The sequence below is a fragment of the Pteropus medius genome, unplaced genomic scaffold, assembly GCF_902729225.1.
Source record: "Pteropus medius unplaced genomic scaffold, Ma_sr-lr_union100, whole genome shotgun sequence".
NCBI lineage: Eukaryota > Metazoa > Chordata > Mammalia > Chiroptera > Pteropodidae > Pteropus > Pteropus medius.
Window position 1 is genome coordinate 1 of NW_024355524.1, and position 16,855 is coordinate 16,855.

General features: G+C 61.6%; 2 protein-coding genes across 2 annotated transcripts in view; both read left to right on the top strand.

Annotated features, from left to right (window-relative positions):
• Nucleotides 1-5,013: 5,013 nt before the first annotated feature.
• Nucleotides 5,014-6,604, top strand: P2RY8 (P2Y receptor family member 8). Its single transcript, XM_039858780.1, has one exon. It carries the CDS (start codon nt 5,069-5,071, stop codon nt 6,143-6,145), a length of 1,077 nt encoding a protein of 358 aa, XP_039714714.1. The 5' UTR covers nt 5,014-5,068; the 3' UTR covers nt 6,146-6,604.
• A 5,916-nt stretch (nt 6,605-12,520) lies between these two features.
• Nucleotides 12,521-16,855, top strand: part of ASMTL (acetylserotonin O-methyltransferase like) — a 10,371-nt gene continuing 6,036 nt past the window's right edge. Inside the window, exons 1-4 of the mRNA XM_039858779.1 lie at nt 12,521-12,753; nt 13,896-14,027; nt 14,879-14,926; nt 16,497-16,623. Coding sequence (XP_039714713.1) covers nt 12,664-12,753; nt 13,896-14,027; nt 14,879-14,926; nt 16,497-16,623 — 397 coding nt within the window. The 5' untranslated portion in view covers nt 12,521-12,663. The remainder of the gene's footprint in view (nt 12,754-13,895; nt 14,028-14,878; nt 14,927-16,496; nt 16,624-16,855) is intronic.

The window sequence follows — 16,855 nt, forward strand, 5'->3', positions numbered from 1 at the left end:
TAGATAGGTAGATGATAGATAAATAGATGATAGATAGATAGATGATAGATAGATAGATGTAGATGGATGATAGATGAGCCTCTTACCCCAGGGGAGGCTGTCTTGGCTTCGTGCTGACATCTGGGCCAATGACCCTGTGGGGTGGGGTCTGTCCTGTGCACTGTGGGGTGTCCAGCAACGTCCTCAGTCTCCACCGACAGAGGCCAGGAGCCCTGTGTCACCCACTTGTGAGAAGCAAAGATGTCCGCAGACACGGCCGAGTCCCCTGGGGTGTACTCGGTGTCCTGCCTGCCACCCCTCCAGCACCCCTCATCGCCTGCCTCCCTAGGGTAGGGACCCTGTGCTGTCCCCACCGGATGCACCCCGGACGTGGATCCGTCTTGCCGTCAGTCACTCTGGGGTCCCCTGCAGGTGGTTTGCTGCTGCCGTTGCTTGCAGTGCAGTTCGGGCCGCGAACCTTTCTTCCGTGCTCTGCCGCGTGCTTCCTGAGCCTGCGGCTGGCTCCTGGGACCCCGAGAACCTCGCCGGTCCCTTCAGGGGGCCCCGGGTCAGGGCCTGCTGCAGCCCCGTGTGCAGCTCGCTGGGGGTTCTGACGTCCCCGACCTTGTAGACATGTCACCCCAACCTCTGCCTTCGTCTGCACGTGATGTTCTCCCTGTGTGCCGTGTCTATGTCCGTGTGTCCTGTTCTTGCAAGGCCACCTGGCATATTAAATTCACATGGAACCTTAACTAGTGACGTCTGCAGAGGACATATTGCTACTCGAGTCGCGTCCTGAGTTACACACAGGTTTGACTCCAACACGTAGATCTGGGGGTCACGTGTCTCAGCCCACGACCACCGCAGAATGTCCTCGGTGAGCTGCCCATGATCGACCAGAAAACCCTCATCAGTGTCCTCTGCTGCCCGTGTCACCGTGTGGGTCTCATCCATGGGCCGAGGACAAGAAGGAGGTGTCGCAGAGCACGCTAGGTGTCCAGGGGCCACTCTCAAGCTGATGGGGGGAACGTGAGGCCCAAGGAGAAGTCGCCCCTGACGGATGCTTGCGCTCGATGGAGGTGGGGGCTCCCGGAGAATGGTCCAAACACCTCTTAACGGAGTCCTCCTCCTCGACATGTGCAGTGGGCTGAATCCTGACCCCAAAACACAGGTCCACATGCTGACCTGTGGGACGCAGAAGTGGGGTGCTATTAGCAAATAGGGTCTGTGCAGATGGGATTAGTGAAGGGTCTGAGGCGAGTCCTCCTGGAGCAGGTGGCCCTAAACCCAGTGACACTGTTCTCATAAGGGACAGAAGGGGAGACACAGGCACAGAGAAGCCACGCGGCCACCAGCCCAGGGACGCCTGGGGCCCCCAGACGCTGGGAGAGGCAGGAAGGACCCTCCCCTGGGGCCTCCGGAGGGAGCACCTGGCGGTCAGTTTTTTACGACGGTCCCAGGAGACTGTCCAGTTCTGGACCGCGTTAATCTGTGTAGAGCTCAGCACAGGGCACGACGTGCTTCGGGGTCGGCGTGTGACTGTGCCGCTGAGCCGGGTGAGCCGAGATCCGGGTGTGGCAGATGAGGACCCTGAGGGTCCAGGGAGGGGACGCGGCGCCCCGCACTGTGACAGTCCTCGGCCCTCCAGCGCTGCCACCTCGGGCAGCCGGCCAGCTCAGTTCAGCGCTGTCCATGCCCTCCAGGGTGCTGAGGCCGGCAGAGCCGGGCCCGCCTGGAAGCGAAGGAAGTGAGCAGGTCCCTCTCGGGCTCAGCTCGGCCGAGCTGCTGCCCACTCGGTCCGCGTGGCCGGAAGTCCCCCTGCACACGGACGGGGGAGTATTACACAGCCAGGAAGAGGAGAGAAGCTCCCACGCCGGCTCCGATGTGCACAGAGCTCGGACACACGACGCCCAGTGACAGACGCGGACACGGACGGTCACACGGTGTGAGGATCCATTGACATGAAACGTCCAGAACGAGCACGTCCACGGACAGGAAGTGAGGGAGGGGAGGGGACGGGGGAGACCGGTCAGGGGGACGCGTGTCCTTCAGGACGATGGGCCTTCTCTGCAACCAGAGCCGAAGGCCGCACGTGCTGTGATTGCGGTCCACGGCGTCCATCGTTCCCTGTGAAACACGTGCCGCATTTGAACTTTTAATTTTAAAACTTTACAGCTAGGGACTGGGGAGGGCAGCGTTGGGGGTGAGGTCCCCGGGGGGCAGGATATTTTCGGGGGCGATGGAAACGCTGTGAGATGGCATCGCGGTGACTCTCCCACGTGTCGGGAGACACGGAAAACCACGACATTGTGTCCTTTCCACGGGTGAACCGCGCGGAATGTCAACGACACCTCGCTGGAGCTGTGAAGGGGGAAGAAGCAGCAGAGGCGAGTGGGGAGAGGCACAGTTGCCCTGGACGGCGGCTCGCAGCTGCAGCGCCTCTGGACGCTTCCACCCGGCACACTCGCCCGCCCCGCCCGCCGTGACCGCCCACACCGCGCCTTTCGCAAGAGCCAGCTCAGCGGGCCCGGCGCCCGGCGGAGCGCCCGGCAGCCACCAAGAACAGCCGTTTGTGCTCGACGCAAAAAATTTCCACCCTGCCACCCAGGCCGCCTCCGGCCCCAAACCACAAGCCGCGCCTGAGTCAGCCGTGTCCGAGACGGCGATTTCTTTATTAATCAGCCGTGCCGCTCGGCAGTCAGGCCACGTGGCCAGGGGCCGCTGCTCCCGGCGTGAGCTGGGCTGCCTGGCCCATGACAGGTGACACTCATGGAAGCACCCGGCAGCAGCGAAGGCGCCTCAAGGCTGCAGGGGGGCGGGGCCCGACGCCCACAGGTTCGCTGCAGGCATTCATGTGCTCACCTGCCTTGTGCCCTCTGCCGTGTGTGGCACGCACATTCCCACTCTTCAGAAGGTCCCACTGGATGTAACGACCGTAGGCGGGGAATGTCCACTGCCCTCTGTGCAGAAAGGCAAAGAATTTCCCCCAAACGTGCGTGACCTCGGGAGCCCACAGCAACATTCACTTCGGGGCCACCATGTCCCGCGTCCAGCCGTGTCCATGGCCCGGGGCGGGCGGCAGGCTCCACGCACATGTGCTGGCCCCGTGAATTCCCACCATGTGACCATCCCGTGTGTCCCTCCACAGCGGCGAGGACGTGCTGCGAGAAGCATGCGACCCTTTGGCCCCGGGAGCCGAGGACGGAGCCCGGGGGAGGGTGCACCGGGGACAGCCCACAGAGGCGTGTGGGGCTTGCACCTGGGCGTGCACAGGCAGAGCGGCGCTGCACACTCAAAGCGAAACTCGCCGCCGTTTTTAACTGGCTTCGGGGAAGCTGTCTGTGCCCTGGCAGCAGATGGGGCGTCGTCCCCGGGGAAGGACACAGCCACTCCTGACGGGCCGACAGAGGGCGACGGTCCACACGTGCCCGCAAGGCCGTGCGGGCCTCTCCACACCCAGGCCGGAGGACGCACAGCCCTGTGACCCGGAGGCCGGCGACCAGAGGCGCTGACCGCCATCCCGGAGACTCGGGGGACCGCCCCGCCCCGCGGCCCACGATAAGCCAGGCTGGGGGCGGCCTGTGTCCGGCTCCGGCGCAAGCCGCACGCCCCCGGCCGCAGAGCCGCGGTGCGGCGGGCACTGGGATGCGGCCGGCAGACGGATGCAAAGAGGTGATGTGCACTTGGACGTCCCCCAGACACTGAGGGAGGACGCGGGGCCCGCGCCCCACCCCCGCCGGCACCCCGGGGTGCCCCGCCCGTGCCGTGCGTGACGCACACTGGGCCCCGCGCCGGCTCCGGCTCCGCCAGCTGTTCGCTCACGGCTCCTGGCACGAATGTGAGTCTCTGGTTCCTGAGTCGCACACGGCCACGGGGTGCGGGGGCGGGGGCGTGGGGGGGGGCGGATGGCACAGAGTGGACCCCGAAACGCGGCGCCTTTTCTCCCCCTCATCCTGGTTGTGGGAATCCGGAGCCCGGACGCGCCCACGGCCAGGTCTTGCGCACAAAGGTCACAAGGCCCCAGACCCGCTCGACTAAACCCGACCAAACCCAACCAAACCCGTGCCTGCCGAGCCGCGTGGCCAGTGTTTCCGTGATATGCGACAGCGTGGACCTGGGCCCGGCCAGCACAGCGCACAGAGGACACTGCCCTGGGCTCAGCCGCGGCCGCGGGGGCAGATCCGAGGGGCCGGCAGTGAGCAGCCGGGCGTGTGTGTACGGGAGGCCGGGGGGTTCTCCACTCCTCCGTGGGGGCGGAACTCGGGGCTCAGAGAGCTGCAGGGAGAAACAGCCCGTGAGGCTGGGCCTGTGTGTCCCAGCGGCGTGACAGCCAGCGCCCCCGCCTCTCGGGGGCGTCCGCGTTCCTCCGGCCCCCACGGGTGCGCCCGAGCCTCCTCCTTCCACCCAGAGCCTCGTGGAGCTCCGAGCCGGCTCCTCAGAGCCGCTGGAGCACAGGGCAGGCAGCTGGACAGCTGACAAGGGCCCAGCCAAGCCGGGCAGCAGAGCCTGCCGCCGGACGGTGCTCACACCCCCGGGCTGCCGGTCTCTGCCTGGGCCAGGTGCCGGCACGTCGGGCCGCCATGCGGGTATCACTCAGGGTGCACGGATGCCACGGGCCCGTCGGAAGGCCTGTGCTTATGGGGACGGCCTTGCTCCAGGCCTCAGGCGTCCACTGCAGACACGTCGTCCCTTCGCCTGTGGCCATCAGCGGGTGACTTTGTAGCCTTAAAACTGTCGCTGCCTGCAGCACCCTCGTGGCCTCAGCATTAACGGCTGCATCCGGTGCCTGCGGCACGCTCCCGCGCTTCCCACTGTGGGACGGACGGAAGGAAGGTGGCAGGGGCGGCTGTGCGGTGACCTCGGCCGTGGGCAGGGACAGGAAAAGTCCCGTGTGCTCTGCCCTGGCAGAGTCGTTGGCGTGCCTGGTCCCCGGGGCAGGGGAGGGAGGGTCCGGCGCCTGGGCGGGGAAGTTGGAGCTGCCCATCTGTGCCAGCCCGTGCCCTTGTCACGGGGACCCATCCCCGCCCCCCTCACGCGGTGCGCTTTGCCTTGCAGACCGGCCCTGAGCACTCGCCGGGCGCCCGGCACCATGGACATCAACATGACACGTCCCGACAACGCCACGCTGCAGATGCTGAGGGACCCGGCCATCGCCGTGGTGCTGCCCGTCGTGTACTCGGTGGTGGCCCTGGTCAGCATCCCGGGCAACCTGTTCTCGCTGTGGGTGCTGTGCCGCCACATCGGGCCCAAGTCGCCGTCGGTCATCTTCATGATCAACCTGAGCGTCACGGACCTGGCGCTGGCCAGCGTGCTGCCCTTCCAGATCTACTACCACTGCAACGGGCACCACTGGGTGTTCGGCAGGTGGCTGTGCAACGCCGTCACCGTGGCCTTCTACGCCAACATGTACTCGTCCATCCTCACCATGACCTGCATCAGCGTGGACCGCTTCCTGGGCGTCGTGTACCCGCTGGTCTCCGCCCGCTGGCGGCGCAGGCGCTATGCCGTGGCCACCTGCGCCGGCATGTGGCTGCTGCTGCTGGCCGCGCTGTCTCCGCTGGCACGCACGGACCTCACGTACGCCGTGCAGGAGCTGGGCATCGTCACCTGCTTCGACGTGCTCAAGTCCACCATGCTGCCCAGCGTGGCCATGTGGGCCATCTTCCTGTTCACGCTCTTCATCGTCCTCTTCCTCGTGCCCTTCGTGGTCACGGTGGGCTGCTACACGGCCACCATCCTGACGCTGCTGCGCGCGCCCGACGGCCACGGCCACGGCCAGCGGCGGCGGGCGGTGGGCCTGGCGGCCGTGGTGCTGCTGGCCTTCGTCACCTGCTTCGCGCCCAACAACTTCGTGCTGCTGGCGCACATGGTCAGCCGCCTGTTCCTGGGCACGAGCTACTACCACGTGTACAAGCTCACGCTCTGCCTGAGCTGCCTCAACAACTGCCTGGACCCTTTTGTCTACTACTTCGCCTCACAGGAGTTCCAGCAGCGGCTCCGCGGCTACCTGCGCCCCCGGCCGCGCCCCGCCCGTGGCCTGGACGTCCGCCGCGACAGCGTCTTCTCCGCCCGCACGCTGCTGGCGCCCTCCGTGTCCAGCGGCCCCATGGAAGGGCTGGAGGCGGCCAGCCGGCCCTGCCTCAAGAGACAGGAGAGTGTGTTCTGAGCCGGTCAAGCCAGGCGGACAGCCGGGATGAGGTGGCGGGATGCCTTCCTTGCTGCCTGCTGCAGCCGCTGTCCGGGAGCCACAGGAGACAGTGCCCAGGCTGCCGCAGAAGCCGGCCCTGACCGCCCGCCTCCAAACAGCTCCGCTGGCCCAGGGACAGGAGCGTAGGGACACACATACACCCCCCACGATTTCTCGGGAGACGGTGGCCCCGTGCCGGATACAGGTGTCCCCGCTCCCTGAGGACGGTGGCCCAGCCTGTCCCCTCCTGACTTTGAGCGAGTGCTCGGCCAGCTCAGCCGTGTCCCCCTCGGCCCCTGACATTCCACCAGGCCTCACGCCTGCCTCCCTAGGGTAAGGACCCTCTGCTGTCCCCACCGGATGCACCCCGGACCTGGATCCGTCTCACCCTCAGTCACTCCGGGTGGCAGGTGACAGGCACAGACCCCGCCGGCCCCAAGCTCCCCTTCCCATCACCTCGTGCCCCAGGAGCCAACCACGGGGCCTTCCAGAGCTGGCCGTCGCTGTGGCCGGTGTGGGCTTACGTTCTCCCTGAATGTCACAAGCAGCAGTGAAGGACGTCCCCCAGGCGTGGCTCAGGACCCGCAGGGGCCGAGGGCTCCGAGCGGACAAGCAGCGGCCAAGGCCGTGGTGTGAACGACAGCCGGTGTCTACAGCCACAGCGCGGCTCCCTGAGATGGTCCGGGGTCCCACATCCGAGACCCCTGGGCCACGGCCAGTCCCCCTGGGGCTCGAGGGGGCCCCCCCACCAGCGAGCACCCGGCAGGCCCCCTGTGGGGACCAGGCCCGTGCCAGAATGCCCACCGCACGAGCCCGCGGGAGAGTCCGCACTCGAGCCCCTCCGTGCCCCACGGTCAGGCCAGCGTAGGGGCTCACACACGTGTCTAGCGTCAACATCGCGTGCATCCCTAGGGCCAGTCCGCACCGCCCCTAGGCTATCCAGGAGGCCGAATGATGGACTCCCACCAGCCGGGACTCGCCTGGAACAGCAAAGTCCTGCACTTTGCAGATCACAAAGGGACACGTGGCATTGGCTTCGGGGCTCCCTTAGGACAGGGGACAGCCCTAGAGCCTGCAGGGTGACAGCTCGGAGGGGCCAGAGGACTCTGGGGCTGACGAGGCGGATGGCAGAGGGACAGGCAGCCTCCTGACGGGGCTCTCGGATGCTGAAGAGTGAGCTGCCATTCAGGGGCTCGGGGACCTCCTGCCCCCTGCCCCCACAGCTTTGGAAGAAAACAATCTCAGCTGTGCTGGCTGAATAGTGTCCCCCAAAATCCATGTCTACCCGGGACCTCAGAATGTGACCTACTGGAGCAGGTGGCCCTAAATCCAATGAGTGTCCTTGTAAGGGACAGAAGACAAGAGACACAGACACAGAGAAGCCATGTGGACACAGAGGCAAACACAGGAGGGACGTGGCCACCAGCCCAGGGACGGTTGGGGCCCCCAGACGCTGGGAGAGGCAAGAAGGACCCTCCCCTGGGGCTTCCGGATGGAGCGAGGCCCTGGGACACCTGGATGTCACAGTGCTGGTCCCCAGGATGAACTTATGTTGCTTAAGCCCCCTTCCCCCAGCCCAGGGATGCATACGGCCATCGGCCACAGCCTTGCAGCTGTGACATCCCCAGGGACAGTATCTGAGCCAGTTGGTCCCTGAATGTGCACTGTTTGCGGGCAGGTGACAGCCACCGTGGGAGCCTTCATGTGACAGCCTGGCACTTAGGTGACAAAAGACTTCCACAGACAGGTAGAGGTGACTCAGAAAAACGCTGGTGTGAGGAACCCTGCTTCCCACGAAGCTGTGGCCTTTTATGTCCTTCCCAAATGTCCCAACACCAAACCCTAGAAATCAATGTCAACTCAGCAACTGGAGACGTGACCAGCAAGATGCCGGCACCCAAGGCCGGGGCCTGGGCCTCCTGCGTCTGATGTAGGGAAAAAAAAAAAAGGTGTGAAAACCCTCAAACCACCCACACAGAATGCACCTGTGAAGAGGCTGACAGACTGTCTAGGTTATGAGGTCCTCTCCCCGACAGACGTCACGTCTCCGGGGCCTTTTGTTTACACAGGCTGCTGCAAGCAGACGCGATCCTTGCCTTTCTTCTCCCTGTTTATTTGGTGGTGATGCCCCTCAGCCAGCGAGGGCTACCGACACCCCCATTAGCTGTGCGTATTGGGACCCCAATGCCACGGAAGTTACCTGGGGGCCCAGAGGGTCTTCCGTCCCAGGGAGAGCTTCATTCCAGAGCCGGCGGCTTCCGGTGCCGCTCAGACTGTCCTGGGGGTGTGTCCCGTAGCCTGAGCCCCCAGGCTGGCTGTGGTCCTGCTTCGGGATGCTAATAGTGCTTCCTGCGTCTTTTCCCCAGAAATGCACTGCATGTGTTCACCTGCTCAGCATCCAGGAAAAACAGAGCACCAGTGTGTCCACGTCCACGTCCTAGGCAGATGTCGGACTCCGATTTGGCTCTCAACAGGGTGGGCAGGGAGGGACGAAGGGAAAAGCAAGAGCGTGTGACAGCTTTATGGACTTCTCACGGCACGCAGGGCGCACCATCCTCCCCCCGACTCCTGAGACAGCCCCCCTCACGTCGAACCTGCGTAAGCTCCTCCTGCGCCCGGGTCTCCCGGACTTGGTGTGAAGACCCTCATCCCACTGACGGCCTCGGGTCCTTCCGGCCTTTGTCCAGGACTTCGGGCAGTGGTGGGTGAGCAGGGGGGATCACAGATTTGTCGGGTGGGATGCTGGTGCTGTGGGCTCGTTAAAAAATAAACCCAACCCGTTAAAGGCGGGTCTGCGAGTGTGCCCGGCTGGAGCGATGTCATGTCTGACGTCCGCTGGAAGTCACGAGAGCAGGTGTGTGAATGCGCAGACACCCCCGTGCGTGCACGCACACGCCGTCGCTTCTGCGGTGTCCACCATTATCCTCGGCCCCCCTGGCTGGGCGGCTGCCTCGTCCGCCATCACCAGGGGGCCTCGTTTCCGTCATCACGGTGCTGATTTTTATACGAAAAGCGAGAGATGCAAAATCCCAATTGTCTGATTTGGGCCAGCTTTTTTTTTTCCCCTCCAAAAAGGATCACATCCAAATTCTGCCGAACAACAATCTCAAATAGCCAAGGCACCCAAAACAAAACAAGCCGACAAGAAAACCCCCACTTCGGCCCCGCTGAGCTGCGGACACATTTTTATCCTCACGCTCTCCCCGCTCCAGGGCCGCCGGCCAAGGGAGCGCGTGCGACATTCCCCAGCCCCGGCAGATGCCCAAGCAGGAGGAGCTGGGGTCAGACGGGCTGTGAAAGCGGCTTGGGGTTTGGAGCTGGGCCTTTTCCCCTGGTTTAATTCCAGTCTGTCTCGGGCGATGTGCGGGATCCTGTAACGCGGAACGGATTCGTTCGTGCTATTCGAACACCTCTCGGGTGGACGGAAACGTTGGTGAAGGCTCAGGCCGCAGGATCTGAGGGACGCTGACACGTGCCGGGAGTATGGGGGGTCGTGCCTCGGACTCAGGGGAAAACCCCGAAAATGGCCAGCGGAGATTTAACCTGCGCTGAGCACGCGCACGCCAGCCTCCCACGGGGCGGACCCCTGTACCCCCTGCCAAGGAGAAGGTGCTGAGCCCAGTTTTCAGAGGAGGGAACCCACGCACACGGACGTGGGGAGACCCGCCCGGTGCCCCCGAGCTCGTGAGTGGGAGGACCAGGATTTGAACCCGGTTCCCGCCTCTGAGCCCCAACCGCACGCCCACGGGAGCCCGGGACTGCTTCGTAATTCTCGCCTGAGGCCGATGGCTGACGCCCTCACGTGAGCCGGGTCCTGCCCATCCGCCATCTCTTTCTCGCCCATTTTGTCGTCCACCTTGTTGGGTCATTTATCGTCACAAAGACAAGATCGCAACGCCAGTCAGCCCGTCGCCATCCTCGCCAGCTACCCCGAGACAGAAGGAAGCTGGGACCTCCAAGGAACAAGGGACAGCCCCCGAGTGGACCCCGGAACAGGATGGAGAACGGGCGAGACTGGAACACGGTCCGGACACGGACACTGGTCCTCGGTTGGGACCGATGGGGCCCGTGACGCAGACTCTTCACATCCCGGGGAAGACGCGGCGTCCGTGGACTGTCCGTGGTGTTTCCACGGGCTGCCCGTACATCCGAAACTATCGCCAAGTAAACCATGACGATATTTTTTAACGAGATGGTCCACTCGTGCATGGAACACGATGGGAGGCTTTCGGGGGTGGGGGGGCGCTTCCTTGAACTTCGTGCCAGCACGACAGACAGGTGGGTTCTCGAAGGGCTGGTCCTTCAATAAATGGCTTTGAGGTTTGCCCTTAAAATATCTCCATTTTCTCTGTCCTCACGATGTTTAAGTGAGATCATCGCTGCCTGTGGAAAAGGGAGGGGGCGCCCCCAGACTCGGTTGGCGGGAGCACTATTTTACACCCTCTCGGGTGCATGATGCGAAGATACACACGTACGCCTTAAACTTTTTAAACAGTTGTTGGCATTACCCGGATGGAATTATTCCATTATGAAGACTTTATAATTGAGCTTTAAGTGTCCCTCGAATGCCCGTGCTTAAAAGTAATAATAACTAGTATCATTAAATATCGATGATTAATATTTGATTGAATATTTAATAGTTAAATATTAAGAAGCAAACATACTTCATGTCTAACTAAATACATATTTGATAATAATGTATTATTTCCCACATTTGAGGGAAAGATAAACCTCAGCGGATGGGGATATGACCACCCTGCAAGTATGTGGGACATTCGGGGGCACACGCTGTCCCCGGTGAGGCCAAACGGCGACTCTGAGGCCACCCGCTTTTGAAAAACTGATTGGTGAGTGGTCACCCCTCCAGTGGAAGTCACCAAGAGGGGCTCAATGTGGAGGCATGGGGGACGAGTCGGACAGCTACAGGGACGGGCTGGGAACATCCGGGTCCTGTCCGGCAGTTCACAGCCATGTGGGCAGAGTTCCAGGGACAGGCACAGAGGGTCTTTGGGACCTGATCTGAGTTTCAAAGTACAGAGGTGAAGGGCCAGGGTGGAGCGTTACGCTGCCCGCCCAGCCCCCAGCTCTGCGAGGAGGCCGGCCAGACCCACCACTGACCTCCAGTCCCTGTACTGGTGTCAGGGCACCGTCCCCTGGCACCCAAACCTGGTGTGAAGGACTGTCCGATGCTTCGCAGGGAATCAGCAGTGCAGAAAATTAAAGAAAAACATAGGTGACCATGCCGTCAGAATACATAACAGGGTGCCACGCCGACTTACACATATACACCATGTATGCAGACACGTGCACACATACATACGCACACACGTACGCATATGTTAGTTTATGTGCACATGTGCATATTCGTCTGGGGACATTTTTGGTTGTCACAACTGCGCCAAGTGCTGCTGGCACCTGATGCGTGGAGACCACAGACACTGCTCAATACCCTGCAATGCACAGGACACTGCGTGTCAGAGTCATCGTCCCAGGTGTCAGTGGGGAGGTTGAGAGAACAGAGCCTAGCGTGTAAGATTCTGTGACTGTATATCCATCTATCCATCACATCTCTCTCTCTCTCTCTCTCTCTCTATATATATATATATATATATATATATATCATCCATCTATCTCTGGACGTGGTTCTCAACTGAGAATAATTCTGTCACCACGGAACATCTGGCAATGTCTGAAGACGGTTTTGGTTGTCACGACTTGGAGAGAAGGTGCTGCCATCTAGTGCAGGAAACCGGGGATGCTGCTAAATACCCTGCAAAGCCCAGGGCAGCCCCCCAAAACCAACGACGTGACCCCAAACGTCACTAGTGCTGAAGCTGAGAAGCCCTATCTATCGACCTATCATCTGTCATCTACCTATGTACCTATCTAATCTATCATCTACCTATCTATCATCTATCTATCAACATGGTCTACGTATGTATATCTATCCGCCTATCTCCTACTACCTGTCATCCACCTGTCTATCTATAGACACCATATCGCCCATCTCGACTTTCCGCCAGGCCCCGGGGATCCTGCACCGATTCAGAAGGGACGCCGCGATGCAGAGGTTCTGGGGGAATTGCACCCTCCTCACTCGAGCCTGGTCCCCCACACACGGCCCCAGCCCCGCCCACCTCCCGGAGGCGGCTGCCGGGCGGGGACGCGGAGGGCGGAGGGGCTGGGGCTCCAGAGGACGTGGGCGGGGCCACGTACGGGGCGGGGCTCCGGCAAGGCAGGGGGCGGGGACTCGCTCGGGGCGGGGCCGCGGCCTGGCGTGCGTGGGCGGGGCCGCGTTGGCGCCCGTCAGAAGAGGTGCCGAGACGTCGGGGGCGGGGCTTCCGCGGCGTGTGGGCGTGGCCTCCGGCGGGCGGGGCCTTCCGGGCCGCAATGTTGCCGAGCTCCGGTTGCAAGTCTCCCGGCTCCGCGGACGGTTTGCCGGGCCCGGTGCAATCTAGCCGAGGCAACATTGCCGAGAGGCGGAGTCGGGCCGGACGATGATGTCCCCGGTGATCCAGAGGCTGCTGCACAAGCGCGTGGTGTTGGCCAGCGCTTCCCCGCGCCGCCAGCAGATCCTTAGCAACGCGGTGAGCGGCAGGGGCCGGGGCGGGCCAAGTGTGCGGCCAGGGCGGGCCTGAGCTGGCGGTCTGTCTCCAGGACGGCCCTGGGTCCTGGGCTGGGGTCTGTAGCCGGGATGGACCTGGGCTGCTGTGTCCAGGTTGGGCCTGGGGCCTGGTGATGGGAGGGTGGAGGGGACTGCAACTGAGGCCTAGTGACCAGAGGACCTGGTGACCCTGAGGCCTGTTGACGCGATGGGGATTTCCGTGACTGGGGGCCTGGGCCCAGGGACCTTGGGGCCTTCTGTTCCTGGGGCCCAATGACTTCAGAGAAGGCCCTTAGGAAGGAGGTGGCCAAGGTTTGCCAGCTGTGCCTGGGACTTGTGACCAAGGACGGAGTCACTGGGGACTGGAGTCTGCCAGGCAGAGTCTGGGGAGCGGGGGCCAGGGTGTTCAGGGGCCAGGGTGTGCAGGCTCGGGTTTAGTGACAGGATCTGAGGGCCAAGGCTCGGGGCCTCATGACCTGCTCGGCTGGGTTGTGCGGGGCTGCCAGGCCAAGCCAGGTCAGTAGGCCTGAGCCCATCTGTCCAGGAGCTGGCGGGCTGTAGGGACAGAGCCCGTGGCCACATTCAGGGATAAAACTGCCCTCCGCTGAAGGCCCACATGCCTGACTCTGGGACAGGAGTCCCTCCACGTCCAGCCTCCCGTAGGGACTGTCTCGCCTGTTTGTAGTGTTAGGGGACCAAGAGGCCTGAGACACGGAGACAGACGAGGGAACCAGGCATATTTCTCCCTCACGCAGCGCGTTTTTTTTTTTTTGCAGTTCTTGAGGGCATTATATTTTTGGTTGCTCGAGCCCTGTGGGGTGGGGCATCGGCTTTGGGTTGCTCTGGGAGCCCTTTGACCCTGGGGATCTGTGTGCCCAGCACCTCGGTCAGTACTGGCTCCTCGGCCCTTGTGTGTATGATGTGCAGCAGATGTCCCCGCTCCAGGCCCGCCAGCCCTGGGCAGCGCAGCTGTGCGCTCTGGGTGAAAATTCAGGGGACAGTGCAGAGTCGGGAAGGGGGACCGTGCACGGCGAAGGCCACATTCATTGTACCCTTGCACATGCTGGTCCGCGTTGCATTTTCCTGACAAACCAACGGGACTCCTCCCCACTTCTCCTGTTCCAGGGTCTCAAGTTCGAGGTGGTTCCTTCCCAGTTTAAAGAGACGCTCAGGAAAGCCTCGTTCCCCACCCCCTACGCGTATGCCGTGGAGACGGCCAAGCAGAAGGCCCTGGAGGTGGCGCGCAGGATGCACCAGGCAAGGAAGGGGCTTCTGCTTCTGCTGCCTTGGGCTCTCTCGCTGGGAGGGGTTTGCAGGTTTCTGATAGACACGCTATGAGTAGCTGACCTTTCCGACGTGTGAGGACGGGACCTCATTTATGGCGGAGTGTTACTGCGAAGTACACTGTTACAAGCGTGGAATAGAACCGCTTGTGCGATGGAGCTTAGCTATCTCTTGGACACAATGTAACATTATTGTAGTTAATATAACGGTATCATTTCTCGTAAAGATTCAGGATAGCTTATCTATTACTCTGTGACTCTTTACTGTTATAATTAACATAATGGTATCATTTACAACAAAGAATTAAGGTAGCTTATCTATTACTATATGTTACTTTATAACATACTATTGAATTGATATAATAGCATCATTTACTTGGTATAGTTTATGAGTTACTTTGTTAATACGTAATATACCGTGGCGATCAATGTAACAGTATCATTTATTATATAGAACTTACGTAGCTTAGCTTCCCTATACTGTGTGTTACAAGGACCTCCTATTGCCATTTGCACGGTAAGTGCATTGTAGTTACTACTGTGAAGAGCTCCGGTGTAAATAAATGAACACTGGCACATTGGTTATCGGCAGTGGAAGATTAGTATTTAAGAACAACCCAAGTTCACGGTTGTGTACAGACTTCAGGTGACAGGTGACCGTGTAAGAGTCACAGTGCTGTCCCTGCCCGGCACAGGGAAGAGACACAGGTCTTGCTTTTTGCTGTAAGCCTGGCTCTCTGCCAGTGATGCCGTTTCACGTGCATCAGGACAGAATGTTCGTGTGGCAGGGTGTCGTCGCGAAAGCTGGGTTTCGGTTTCTTGCAGAAAGACCTCCGGGCCCCCGACATCGTCATCGGAGCAGACACCATCGTGGTGAGTCCGGCCTCTGGTTTGGTTTGCACATCCTTGGTGACTAAGGTCAAGGTGTGAGCAGAGCTGTGCGGTAGCCTCTGTCCCGGGTCCCTCTCCACGCTTCTGGGGGCTGCTGGCGGTCCGTGGCGTCCATGGGCTTCTGGCTGCGTCACCTCAGGGTCTGGCTTTGTCCCCACGAGTCTTCTCTCTGTGTGGCGGTCTGTGTCCGAATCTTTCTCTTCTTGTGAGCGCACCGCCTGTAACGACAGAGGGCCCAGCCAACTGCAGTTGGACCTCGTGGTAAATTTGACTACATCTGCAGACGCCCTGTTTGCACATGCTGGGGCAGCAGCCTCACAGGCCTTCTGGGGGACACAGCTCTGCCGCAGACAGGGATTTGGGCCACGGAGAGTGGTTCTGTCCTGGGAGGTCACGGGGATCGGTCGTCACCAAAGTCCTGCTGGCGACAGCCCTCTGTCCCCACGCACGACTTTTCTGCTGGCCTTGGTGCCGAGCCGGCAGCACGGTCTGCAGGCGAGGGGCTGCCCCCGTGAGCCTGGACACTGTCCAGGGTCAGAATATGCCGGTGGTGCGATCCTGGGGTCCGCGTCGCTCCCGCATGGTCCTCGCGGCCCTGTCCACTGCTTGCGCTGAGGCCGTCTCTGTGCGGAAGCTGAAGCCTGGACACACGATGCGGCCTCGAAAGGCTCGGCGTGGAATCGCTGTCTCGTGCAGCATGTCCACCGCCTCGGGCTGCACTGCGTCCCATGAAACCCACACGTGGAAGTCCCCAGCCCCGGGAGCTCCGAACATGCTGGATGTGGAGATGGGGCTTTACGGGGGAGGTGAAGGTGCAATGAGGTCTCCAGGGTGGGCCCTGGTCCCATAGGACTGTGTCCTTATAAGAAGAGGGGACGAGGACACAGACACACACAGAGGGACGACCATGTGAGCACACAGGGACGGGACGGCGTCCACACGCCCAGGACACAGGCCCCAGGAGGGACCCGCCCTGCCCACACCTATATCTCAGATGTCCAGCCTCCAGGACAGGGACAAATCAATGTCTGTGTTTTAAGCTACCAAGTCTGGGGTCCTTTATGGCTGCCTGAGCAGCGTCATACACCGACTGTTACGTGTATACCTCAGATAATTAAAAATGTGTGTTCACAGACCGACGGAAAACAAGCTGTTCGTTGCTGCAGGGGAGGGGCTTGGGGTGGAGAAAAATATATACCTGTCTGCAAACAAAACCTCGTCCACACGCGTTCACAGCAGCGCAGTTTACAACAGCCAAGACGAGGGAAACCTCAGGTGCACATCGACTACTAAATAGATGAGCAGAACACGCCCCACCCCCACAGTGGAATATTAGGCAGCCAGGAAGAGGGGGAGGTGCTGATCTGTGCTACAGTGTGGATGGACCTCGGACACACGATGCTCAGTGACAGTCGCAGACACGGAAGGTCCCATTCACGTGAAACGTCTAGAACGGGCACGTCCACAGGCAGGAAGTGGATGGGCAGTAGCCGGAGTGGGGGCGGGGTGGGGGTGACCGCTCATGGCCTCCGCCCTCCCGGTTTTCTCATAGGCGATCGAGGGGCTGATTCTGGAGAAGCCTGTGGACAGGCAGGATGCCTACAGCATGCTGTCCAGGTGGGCGCCGAGGGGACCGGCCCTGTGTCAGGCCAAGCCCTGGGTGCGGGGAGGGGCCACGGGTCCTCGTGGGGTCAGGGCACGACATCGCGGGTCTCCTGCCCCCTCCTTGCCCTGCACACCCGTGTCCATGGACAGGCTTGCACAGCCCCGCACACCGGTGCTTCTGCTCAGGCGACGGGGAGGTGGGCTTGGCCCCAATGACACCCCAGAAACAGCCAGCAGAGAGCTGCCCCGTCGAGATCCTCTCGGCCCAGCCAGGGCCCCTGTGGGGTCCGTGTGCTCCCCGACCAC